Genomic DNA, 13,361 nt, shown 5'->3' with positions numbered 1-13,361 from the left:
CGCCTTCAAACAGCCTGAGCTGTCACAACGCGCTTTACAGAAACAGAAAAAACAAACATAACATAACATAACATAAAACATTAACACCAATACTATACAATCACAACAAATCAACATTATTCCATTCCTACATATGCTTTGATGTTTGAAGCAGTTTTAGATGAAACAGAACAACTGCTGTAATTAACAGTACAACATTTAAAGGCAGCTACAAACAGGGTTAGAGATTTTAAAACAAAAGTAAAGAAATAAAAAAATATATATTTAGATTAATTAGATAAAATTATTAAGAGTGTACAGTGCAATAACAAGATTTTGGAAAATATGCATTGGCATTGCGTGGAATTGCGTATGGGGTATAGGTATGAGGAAAAGAGCATAGTTTTGAACCTGGATTTGAAAGCATTTGCATTTATTGATATGTTTTGAATCTTACACATTGTTCACTTTGATAGTAAATTATACCAGCGAATCAGAGGACTACACAAGTACTGAGAAAAAACTGCTTTTTATGGGTGACTTTATGGGGTGGGGGCGCATATTAACATGGGGTGTGTGCTATACACGGGATTTTACAGTGATTCACAAATCTATCTCTTACATTAAAATACACAAAAGAGCCTGCAATTTACATTCACACTGCACAGTGCTCACACTCCTTCTCTGTCTCTGTCTCACACACGCGCACACGCACGCAAGCACACATTCAATATTCACACATTCAATATTAGGCATTATAAACAAGTTTGCCACAAACAGGCATTGTCGTTCATTTTAAAACTAGCTTACTTTTGTATCTGAGTTGTAGTCGATGGTGAGTGTGAGTCGCCTGGGAATACGTACATAAGGGACAAATGCAGTTTATGTTATTTTATGACGGTGCTTTAAATTACAAGCACTAGCCCTGTTCAGGAAGAACTTTTGTCTTTTATCACTAGGAGTGTGACGATATATCGATATTGTGATAAATTGTAATGTTTTGTCTCCTGGTAGATTATCGATACGCCTACCCAAGTATTGCGGTATTTGTACTTAATATACAGTCACTATAACGGTTCCATTGTTCATTACTTATTGAGCAATTACTTGGCGGACCACTAGGGGGAGCGCCTTATAAGAGTGTCTGGAAAATGTACAGAAGACTTCAGGCAAAGAAGACTCATGAGCTTACTTTTACTTGTGTACAACATGTATCTGTCCAGCAACTGACTCAGTTTTTCATACGTTTCTATGAAAAACGTGTATTATATCTTCAATTTTAACGTTTTAAAAAGTATTTTATGTTTCGACTTTTTGAAGCACACAATTTCTGAGGAATATTAATATTGATTTAATTGGATTGGATTTACCTTTGCAATGTTACACAAAAAACTGTCAGTTTATAAAATGAAACAATTGACTATATAATGTAACTGACTGAAATGTTGCATGACAATAGTGTTTAAAAAAGACACAAATCTGTTCACAGAAAGTTCTCTGTTGAGAAAACATTTGTATTTGTTTTAAAAATATATATATATACACTATAAATACTCACCCGTGAAGAAGACACTAGTTTTAATATTTTTGTTTCAGTGATGGTACCAAAGAAACAATTTTCTCATTGAAAAAAAACATCAGTTTATGTCTTGAGTAGTTTTATCGTAGATTATCGTTGATTTATTACCTGACCAATATATCGATAATTGCGGTACCGTCATGTTGTGAGATAATCGTTATTGTGAGCCTTGTATCGCATATTGTATCGAATTGTGAGGTACCTTAAGGTTCCCACCACAATTATACATTACTCTGATGGTTGCCTGCCACTGAATTTTCTTTTCAATGTTTTTTTTTTCTTTTTTAATTTTTTTTTAACAATTTTACATCAATTTGCCAAGTGAATAAAAATGGACACTTATAGGCAAGTTTCCATTTGGCTCTAATCTATCAAATACAAATGTTCATTAATACACACACTCCATTCTTAGATACATAAATACATACATAAATTTGTGTCAGGTTTACATACCACATTTTGCTACTAACTAGGTTTCTCATCTTCACCAACTGCTGTCAAAGTCCTGCTGGGCATCCACAGCAATCACGACCTGCCACTTTTGCCCATCCCATGTTGACCAGACTGGCCTAAAACGTGGCCGCTGGGAACATCCATAGTGTAAACATCTTCTGAGCAAAGCATCTGTGCCAAGCAGGTGTCTGTCAATATCAGCAAGGGCCCGAGGGCTTTATGGGTACTTAACGAACACATGCGGCGAATGAACAAGTGCATCTGTCTCATTAAAGCACTCTAAATATTTCATTTGGAACTTCACCAGAAATACTGGAGTTATGTGGGCGCTATCACGGTGGGGGTGGGGAAGCGTCTCCTCCGTGGCTCTGTAGATGCAGGAAGGTATCAATTCTTTATTATTTCAGCCCAATCGGCCCTGAGACGGGTGCCGATGCATTCTCATTCAGCCGTTTGAATATTTTATCCAGCCATTTACAACAAATTGTCCCTCAGGGTCATTTATAGTATGAGTGAGTGTGAGTCATTAGCTACTACTTTGACTGATAACATGTGCACACTTTTCATTCTCAGCTAAATTTTTACATCAGATTGAAATTGAATAATATTTGTTTGCTTTTGATCGCCTTTTAATCAGCTGGAATTCAAATAATGTCGAAGGTAAGATACAACTCCAATGACGTATACCCTTCTGATTCAGAAAAGTGTATACTGTATGTTGTATGCATGAGATGTGAAGCACGAGCATGCCTGTGTGCAATTTCCAAATGTCACACTACAAGCAGTTCCGCAGCAGATAACCTTGCAATGGATCAGACCATATTTAATCCAATATAGACTTAATCACGGGTTGTTAAGTGAAATTACTCTCGATGCGGTCATGCTTGAAAAGATTAACGGGATTAATTTGCCTTGTGTGGACTCTTAAGAGATGAATGTCCTCAGGGCCAACGGGAGAAAAAGCTCTTTTCGCTCTTGAAGTTTATTCCTCACTTGTACACGGATTATAGTCATTTTTTTCCCACCATTTTTTAAGTCAAAACTGACAGTGGACCCTCAGGTCCAATAAAATAAGGATCGAAAGTAAAATTTGAATGTTTAACAGGTGCATATATCACCATATACTTTTTGCAGCTTCACTGCATTGCAGAGGTTTCTTGTCAGACTTGAATACTTTCCCACACAATCTATTACTGAGGAGGAAAGAGTACGTAAAAGACAGAATGTCCGAATTTTGAGGTCATGTCACACTTAATAAAAGCAAAAAGGCATTTTGGGAGTGTTGAAATCGTGTGAGGGAGTGACGTCATCATTTTCAGCCCGTTGACAACTCACATGTCCATAAACAACAATGGAAAGAAGAGACAGAGAGATTTGTGCTTTAAGATGGAAATACACTCACTATTTTGAGTTTGTCGGTTAAAAAGAAAAAATTTTTAAGGTTTATTGCACTCTGTGTTGTCTACAGAAGTTACATAGCTTTAATAACACTTCATCCCCCCTCCCCCATCCCCCAAAAAACGCAATGTATATGATAAATGTTGAGTTTTGCCATTAATTATATTAATATGTTAAATATGTCAAGTTTTTTTTTTAACTGCCTTTATTTTAGATTTAATTTTAAAATGTATTTATTTATGTTGTCTAGAAACTTTTTTGTTTAATTAAAAACAAGTCACCCATTTATGTTAAGTGAAATCCATAAAATATCTTTATTTAAAAAAAAATACAATTATGTGAAATCAAAAAGATTTTCTATTAAAAAAAAAAAGTCACTGTAAAAACTGCATTTCCAATTTTGTGGAAAATCTGGGTGCCGTTTTTTATGGTAAGCAGGGTTGTCGGTATTTGTTGAAAGTAAATATTAAAGTAACTTGCTATCATACTTTTAAAATAGTAATCTATAAAGTAACTAAGTTACTTTTTAAAGCAAGTAATCCATAAAGTTATTAGGTTACTTTTTTTTAGGGTAACTGTGGCAACACACGCAGGTAATATGGTAATATGCACCTCATATATACACAAGCACAATAAACACATTCTTGAGTTACTGACTCTCATGTCACTCAACAGGTCAGGCCCAACATTTTAAAGTCACACGCATTCATCCCAGAAAGTCACAGATACTACAACGCCATAGATAGCAAGGCCAAGTGGGAAAACATAATAGAGCACCTCACATGCATATAATAAATTAAATATTTAAGATTTTGTTTGATTTAGTTTATCATGGGGATGGTCTGCATTGTTCTTGATCTTTTTGTGTTTAATATCATTCACAACAACACCGTGAAATTGAAATGCCTTTCTGTAATAATGATTCTTTGAATGTCAGTTTTTGTGGATGCCTTTGAAGCTCATCCTCAGCCTCGAATACAACTCAATTGTCTAGCTCCACTTCCCTAAATGTTCATCACAGTGCCACAGCTACTTCCTGGCCACAATTCTATCCCCAGACCCAAATGTCATGTCTGTATCAATCTACAAATTGCTGCTACTCTTCTATACCTAATCCTCAATTCAGGTTCTAACAAGTTGTTTCACTTGACTCACACAGAACGTGACTTGCTGTCCATGACGCTTAATGTACTTGCCACTGCAGCTCGAAGGCCACCCGCCCGCCCATCACCGGCTGCCTGCCTGCCTGCCTGTCGCGTCGGAGGCAGACGCTTTGTAGGCTGTCAGAAAATCTGCATGGTGGCCGGCTGAACCCCATTTTGCTGGCTCGCATGCTCCTCTCTTGACTCCAAAGCGTTTCTGGGTCAAATAATTTACAGCACCACCGATTCGGTTTACAACTGTCACATTGCTGCCCGTCACCTTCGACAAAACTGGGCTGTGGGTTCCCTCCGTCACATGCACTTGGCTGCTGCTGCCACAACATTAAGTACACTTACCACCACAAAATTCCCACTTAATAGTGATGATGATGATAATTTTTGATGACCACACATTTAGTTGTAGTTTCTAAGTTAAATTAGTGATGCAGTTCATAGTCTGAAACTACAACAAACAATAATAAACATATTGTTGCAATGATAATATTTTATATGGTCCCTGGCCAAAACATTATGTACACATACAGCAGAGGACATTTTTTTGTCTTCTCTGAGGGGCATGCTACTTTTAACAGGAAAAAAAAGAGCATCCATAATATGCTGGGCAGAATTGGCTGCATGTTGACAAATGACAAATGGCTCACAAATGCCCTGTAAACTAAAACATGAGCTGTTTTTTTTTTAAAAATAATAATAAAAGGAGCCTTTTAAAAGCTTCATTTAAAACTCTAAATTGTCCTTAGATGTGTATGGATTTGCCTATCGCCCAAGGATTGACTGGTTGATGGTGTCGATGTACCTAATGAAGCAACCCAAGTGCATGAATGCAACTTATTTAAACTGCTAGATTTAAATACTCATGAGGGGGGAAAGCCCTTTAGCTGATTCAATTCAATTCAAAACTCACTTGGGCACAATTTAACTCCCAATATTCCCTGAACATTGACTGAAATTAACTAAAGCACTGGAACCCCCAGCTCTATTTATTTATTTAATTATTTATTTACTTTCAAGCCTTCAGCATCATCACAACAAGACATGCAAGAATCCAGCCACGTGAAGTTTGCGCTTCCTACCTGGCAGGACGTGACAGCTGACATGACAAGCAGGAACATGGCACTGAGGAGATGCATCCTCATCCAAATGTTTGCTTTCCGCAGCTTTCTCTCCTCCTCTTTTTCTTCTATTGCCGCTACTGCTCTCTTCCTCTCCCGCGCTCCAGCAGCCTCATCACCGGGGGAACGCACACGCGCGGCGGCTCTGCCCGGCTCAGGGGCTTCGGCACAGGCGGCGTTGCCTCTGAGAAGCTTCCGCTGAATTCGCGATGGGCTGGAGGGTGGCGAAAGGGTCCGACGGTTAGAGAGTGTATGGTGAGGGGGTTGCGAGAGTCGGGTGACAGTGTCGAGGTGCCCAGCGGTCAATCTCTCTCTTCCTCTCTCTCTTTCTGTCTCCTCGGTCCTCCTCTTGTCCCGCACTGGGCGAGGAGGCGCAGAGGTTGGAAGGTGACTGCTGCTGCACTTGCCACGCGTAGACGATAGGGGCAGCACACACACAACACTGCATGTGGAAAGCTGTCTCTCCTGCTTTGTGTGTTGAGATATTTCGGATGCGTGTGCATGAGTTGAGGGATATGCATGATAAACGAGAAGGGGTTGGTGGAAGCCTGTTTGTGAAATTCTAAGCAGGTGCTGTCGACTTCACACTGGAAGAAAAATACGCCTCAATATTTGATAATGCAATTCAGAATTGAAACTAGTGACATTTACTGATTAAGGTTGTGGTTCTAGTTTGCACTGTATTAGATATGTCAAAATTTATCGACATGTAATCGATGATCAAATTTGAATAATCAACTAATTGTTTGGAGCCATTGTTCAGTTAAAATAGTCAAAATGCTCTGGTTTCAGCCTCTCTGCAGTAATTATTTGCTGATTCCTCTAGTCTTTCAAGAAAGCACGCTGATCATCTTGCGTGTTTAGTCCAGGGGTTGGCAAACTCGGTCCTGGAATGCCGGAGTCCTGCAAGTTTTGGAGTTTCTCCAACACAGCTGATATATGATCAGCTTATCAGCAAGCACTGCATAAGCCTGATAACAATCCTATTGTTTGAGAAACAGCTTGTGTTGGAAGAGGGAAACCTCCAAAACCGGCAGGACCCCGGCCCCCGAGGACCGAGTTTGCCCGCCACTGGTTTAGTCAAAATAAGCATTTGCAAATATGTTTTTCTTACTTTGCAAACATTGACTGAAGCAACTGAATCGGTTTCAAAAAGGCTGGCAAGTACAACATCAATCCCTTTTTTAATCACAAAACAATAAACAAATAAACAACAATTATTGGTTAATAAACAGTAATCAGAGGGTAAATGCTTTTGTTGTACTGTACACTTAAATTCAAAATGTATTCAATTATTTGATTAATCGTTTGAACAATCGATAGAATGATCCATTCTAAAATAAAAAAAATAATAATAATGATATTGACAGCACTACATTACTCTGAGCTATTTTTACCTTATTAGCTTATTAGCTTATTGTTAGGTTATTTACATATTTGGCAACTCATCATTTTAATGAAAGGAATGAAATAGAATATTAAAAACTTTAAAACTTGTCTGGTATATGCAGCCAACATTTGACATGAAACTCGGAGAATTATTATTAGTAGTAGTAGTAATAATGTTTATTTATTTATTTATTTATTTATTTATTTATTTGACCTGCTGTGATTGCCACTATATATAGCCATGGCCAAATTTGGATTATTACCAAATTCTACACCTTCATAATATTCATTTGTTATTCAATGAATGTGAATATAAATGAATTAAAATCAAATATATATATATATATATATATATATATATATATATATATATATATATATATATATATATATATATATATATATATATATATATATATATATATATATATATATTTGATATATAACCTGTTTATATGTATTTTAGTTCATTTAAAATAAAATAGAAATGCATACATGTTGCCGTTTCCAGAATGTAATTTTAGAAATGATACTAACTTTTATCACGGTATGAAGAAACTCATTTTATGGATGTATTTCTTCTTTTTATTGTGATCTCCTGCTGCTGCTTGAAATGAAGTGAAGCTGTGGGGAGGCACAGTGTCATCTTGTGCCATTTTTAGGGACACTGTTATTACATTTTCCTGTCCTGTCTTGTCACATCGTCAGCTGCAAAAGTGACAGTAATAAAGGCTGTGAGGGTCCGCACAAGCCACGTTGAGTCACGAGATCCACTGTACTGAGTCTCACACTCTCTCAACCCGCAGCTCCAGCGGCTGCACGTCGAGGTGAACACAAACAAAACATGACCCATTTTGTTGTCTTCATTTTGTCCTCCAGTCAGTCCAAAGGCGACATGACAAAAGGAGGATGTTTGAGGACCTTCAAGACGGACGGTTGTTGTTGATCCCATTTGTCTCTGCATGTGGCGCAAATGTCCATTTGTATAGTCAAATCTTTCTTTTTGAAGTCATCATTGCTCGGCCCTGCTTGTTTGATTGCATGTCAATGTTTGATGGCTAAATGCGTGTGCGTGCGACTACAGGGTTGGAGGCAATTCGGCATCTACAGGCTGCCCGTCAAAACATGTCAAGCTGGAAAACACAAGCAGAATGGGAACATTTGGTCTTGCCGTCAATATCGGTCGTATCATGCACACCATACGACATGTTTTTGTTGTGGATTTTTACAAATATATTCACAAGTTGTAGTGTAAATTGGGTCAATTAATTATTCCATTGAATAATTTATTGATTTATTAATTGGAGCAGACTCAAGTTTAATATTTAAATTAATCATGAGCTCGACATTCGAAGCACCGCATTGGTTTTAAGATTTTTAAGTTTTATCAGGACAACAGGTGATAACCTCGGCAAATCAGTAATTACACTTGAATGAATGTGAGGTTGCAATGCTAAAAGCCATTGTGAACCTTTCTTTCTTTCTTTCTTTCTTTCTGTCTTTCTTTCTTTCTTTTTTTTTTTTTTTTAAAGAATAAGCGAACACCCAATTGAGTTTTGGGGATAATTTAGTAACACAATGTAAAAATACCCCTAAAATGTCCAGTAAACTAGATGAAAGAAGAGTTGGCAGGCTGAATCAAAATGATGTAATCTCTATTAGCTTGGGGGGGGGGGGGGGGGGGACAAAGAATAAAAAAATAGGTTACTACAGCTCGTGTCATTTATAATTCAGATGTGTAAAACAACAAAGAACAAATTATGGAGGCTCATCAGTGTGGTCACGAGGTTGCAAGTATTCAGTTGTCATGGCGATGCTCCTTCAAGAATCGTGTGACACTGAAGGTGGTAATCCACACCCTTTCTGCGGTCTTCTTCCCATTTTCATGCCAAGCTGCATTTGTTTGAGGTCGAAGTGTTTAGTAAGAATTCCAAAAGTTTGTTGCCACTTTTGTTACCAGTGTACCAGTGGAGACTGAAGCCGAAACAGTGCTGACAGTTAGACTTGGTCAGTTAAACTACCGGAGCAGTATTCTGCAAGCCATGCTGTATTGTACATCATTTCTTTGCATTTTAATTGGATGAAAACATCATTCAAAATGCTTGCAGGAGACAAAGACGAGGAATCCAAAGTCCACGCCGCCCGAGGCGGGAAAAACCAGCAGAAATCTGTTGTTTACATTTTGTTTCCGCTCCATTGAAAATTGCACGACTTCATGTTTTTTTCATGCATCTGCTGCTGTTTTCTTTTCTTTTATTTTGTGGCGTAAAGTTTGGAAGCATTACAATATTTGTCAAGAGTAGGAGACGTGTGGCTCTCTGATGTTCTGAGGTTGTCTGTGCACATTCGTACTGCATCTCTGTTTTTGCTTTCCCCAAAGATAAAGACTAACGGGACAAAAAATATATATTTTTACATAATTAGGAGATACAGCGGCTTATCCACAGAACACAATCTGCCAACATTCAACCTTATTATGAAGTTAAAGACTGCCACTAATGCCTTTAATTACAGAATAAATCCTTTTAAAGGCACGGCAATTCATAAAGCACTCAAGAGATTATTTGTCCTTTTAGTTTGTTGCCTTCCTGCAGATGATTAAACGCTCTCGTTTGCCTCTGCGCTGACCAATATCTCCCAAAGCGCACTCGCCAGCCAACGCGGACCTGGCCGGAAGGCAGTGCCGACTCAGCACTTCTCAGGAGTTAGTGTGAGTGGAGGAAAAGGTTCTTTCATTTTCCAGGGTCTGCTTTTGCATTATTCTCATGAAGTCAAAGCGGAACGACAGGACACAACTTGGCCTCGTGCGTTAAATAAGTTTCTGGTCAGCACTCTACTGGTCGCACGGCTTCAGCAAAAATATTTAAGTTTCACGGATGATTGGTCTTTTTCGAAGCCAGAACCCAATTACACTATGAGTTCCTCAACTCACTTTTCTGTGAACTTCATCTACAGTAAATCACCCTGTAAAAATGTTAGCCAAAACCGATGTTTATACGGAGCCCCTCTGGTGCCAGGGTATTAATAATAATAATAATAATAATAATAATAATGATAATAATAATAATAATAATAATAATAATAATAATAATAATAATAATAATAATAATAATCTGTACACACAGTTTAGTCATCTGTACACACAGTTTAGCAATCTGTGCCCAGTTTACTAATCTATTCCCACAGTTTAGTAGTCTGTACCTGCAGTTTAATCGTCTGTACCCACAGTTTAGTAATCTTTACCCACAGTTTAGTAATCTGTGCCCAGTTTACTAATCTATTCCCACAGTTTAGTAGTCTGTACCCGCGTTTAGTAATCTGTACCCACAGTTTAGTAATCTGTACCCACAGTTTACTCATCTGTTCCCACAGTTTAGCAATCTGCACCACAGTTTAGTAATCTGTACCCACAGTTTAGTAATCTTTACCCACAGTTTAGCAATCTGAGCCCAGTTTACTAATCTATTCCCACAGTTTAGTAGTCTGTACCCGCAGTTTAGTAATCTGTACTCACAGTTTAGTAGTCTGTACCCACAGTTTAGTAATCTGTGCCCAGTTTACTAATCTATTCCCACAGTTTAGTAGTCTGTACCTGCAGTTTAATCGTCTGTACCCACAGTTTAGTAATCTTTACCCACAGTTTAGTAATCTGTGCCCAGTTTACTAATCTATTCCCACAGTTTAGTAGTCTGTACCCGCGTTTAGTAATCTGTACCCACAGTTTAGTAATCTGTACCCACAGTTTACTCATCTGTTCCCACAGTTTAGCAATCTGCACCACAGTTTAGTAATCTGTACCCACAGTTTAGTAATCTTTACCCACAGTTTAGCAATCTGAGCCCAGTTTACTAATCTATTCCCACAGTTTAGTAGTCTGTACACGCAGTTTAGTAATCTGTACTCACAGTTTAGTAGTCTGTACCCACAGTTTAGTAATCTGTACCCAAAGTTTAGTAATCTGTACCCACAGTTTACTAATATGTACCCACAATTTACTCATCTGTTCCCACAGTTTAGCAATCTGTACCCACAGTTTAGTAATCTTTACCCACAGTTTAGTAATCTGTGCCCAGTTTACTAATTATTCCCACAGTTTAGTAGTCTGTACCCGCAGTTTAGTAATCTGTACCCACAGTTTAGTAGTCTGTACCCACAGTTTAGTAATCTGTACCCACAATTTACTAATCTGTTTCCACAGTTTAGCAATCTGCACCACAGTTTAGTAATCTTTACCCACAGTTTAGTAATCTTTACCCACAGTTTAGTAATCTGTACCCATAGTTTAGTAATCTGTACCCACAGTTTTCTAATTTATGTAGGCCTACTCCAATGTAGGTTGCTCCTATGTGTAAAGTCAGCTATGTTATAAATACATTTTGACACAAAACAAGTCAGCTATGTCAACCACCACTTATATCCAGAAATGCATGTCCATATACTTCATTTTATTGATTTTTAAGGGTCACATATCCTTTTATTAAACACATGACATATTTATTGCCGTCACCATATGGAACTCTTACATACACTATTCACGATGCATCCAAGTACGTATGTATATGTGCCAGAACACAACTACATCCCTGAACAAACAGTGGAAGAGCTTCATTAGCTAGCAGGGAAAACATCTCTTTCAAGAGCTGCAGTGCAATTATTCAGTGGAGTCAAGCATGTCTTTGCGTGACGACGCAAATTGCTTTTTCCCCCCGCACACTTTGCTGTTCCTGATATAGAGATACAGGACTCGCAGCATTGCTTTGCGAGACACACTAGCAGTTATTTACACTAGTCCAAGTGTGCTGTCTTATAGATAGACTGCATTCGCGCCTCTTTGTGCACAGATGGAATCACTTTGCAGGGGATGTGAGTGGCAATTGCACAATTCTTTCCCCTATTGCAGTGCTATGCTTATTTCTCTGCATAAAAACAGGTGATTCTTAACATGTTTTTTGTCATCAATCATTTCAGTAACATCCCGTAGTGGGCCAGATGTCATGCACATGACTAAAGCATCTGGATAAAATAACAATAAATCCAAGATGGTGACATTTAAAGACAACATACAATTGATTGAACCTTTCTGCCAATAGTGAAATTCCTAAACCAATTCTAAATGCCTGTATAAGCCCCAAATCGGCGGGAAATCAGTACTTTTGTCAGAATGAAGCTCCTCAACTCATTACAACGTTGTTCTTTGGCACCAAGGTGCCGCAAGATAGCGGCAAAGCACTACTTTGTCTAAACCAAACTCATCATCTCACTTCAATGTTGTTCCTTCGCACCAATTTGCTACAAAATAAATGTAAATGAAAAAAGAACATCATATAAAAAAGTAATAATACCAAAACGAAAAAACATAGAATAAACAAAAAAAAATATATATATATATAATTAACAGGAATTTATTTTTTTGTTAAAAATGAATGCGGATTTCCAATTATCGCAGGTAGTTTTTGGAACACATTAGTCCACTGCTTGCTCACAGAGCAGTTTTCAGGAAAAGACAGATAAAAGACTTGGTTGTGCAATTTTGCTCTCTGGAGACCCAACTACTTACATACAAACGATAAAAACTCGCTTTTCTATAACATACACCTTTGAGGGACAGCAGAACAACTCAAGCGTAGCTGAAGGTAAAACCAGGTCAGAATTCCCAGCATGAAACAACTTCCACTATGTCTCGTTCTACTGTTCAAGTCCCTCTTATTAGATGTGAAGCCCTGTCCTGTCTGCTAATATCCTTTTGTGCCTCCTGAGACGACAGTGACTCACTGAATGTCTGATTGGCTCGGAGTGCTGCCCTCTTGCTGCGCGTCTGTCGGATCGGCAGGAAAGGTTGAACTGACGACATTCAAAATGGCTCCATTGTAAAGGTCCACTGTCCATCCGTTTTTTTCTGCTGCTTATCTTCTATCATGTTTTTGTTGTTGTTGTTGTTGTTTTGAGTTTAGTTGGGACAAGGAGTAACATTTACAAAAGATTTAGAATATTATATTTCATGGAAAAATGTGATTTTCTGAAGTGAGGACTGTCAACAAGGTAGCTTGAATTAATCTTTTAAATTATATTTAAAAAAATATGCAATTAGATCAATATGCAGACTTAAAGGTACACTCAGTATTTAGACAGTGGCATCTAGTGGTGAAATAAAAAGTCATTCATTTAAAAAAAACAAATGTTTGTGTTAGTAGTAAGTAAAAAGATATGTTGTATCGCATAAACATACTTTTAAAAAATATAACGGTAAGTATATAAATCACTAATTATTTTACATGACCGCGCCTCACC

The 13,361-nt window shown here is 37.7% G+C and overlaps 1 protein-coding gene across 1 annotated transcript in view; it reads right to left on the bottom strand.

Moving 5' to 3' along the window:
- olfm2a (olfactomedin 2a) overlaps window positions 1–6,086 on the bottom strand; it is an 82,758-nt gene extending 76,672 nt beyond the window's left edge. Inside the window, exon 1 of the mRNA XM_077496152.1 lies at window positions 5,646–6,086. Coding sequence (XP_077352278.1) covers window positions 5,646–5,708 — 63 coding nt within the window. The 5' untranslated portion in view covers window positions 5,709–6,086. The remainder of the gene's footprint in view (window positions 1–5,645) is intronic.
- Between the last annotated feature and the right edge of the window lie 7,275 nt (window positions 6,087–13,361).

Source organism: Festucalex cinctus, chromosome 1 (genome assembly GCF_051991245.1).
Source record: "Festucalex cinctus isolate MCC-2025b chromosome 1, RoL_Fcin_1.0, whole genome shotgun sequence".
Taxonomy (NCBI): Eukaryota; Metazoa; Chordata; class Actinopteri; order Syngnathiformes; family Syngnathidae; genus Festucalex; species Festucalex cinctus.
The sequence above is the reverse complement of the archived record's forward strand: the minus strand, read 5'-3'. Positions and strand labels throughout refer to the sequence as shown.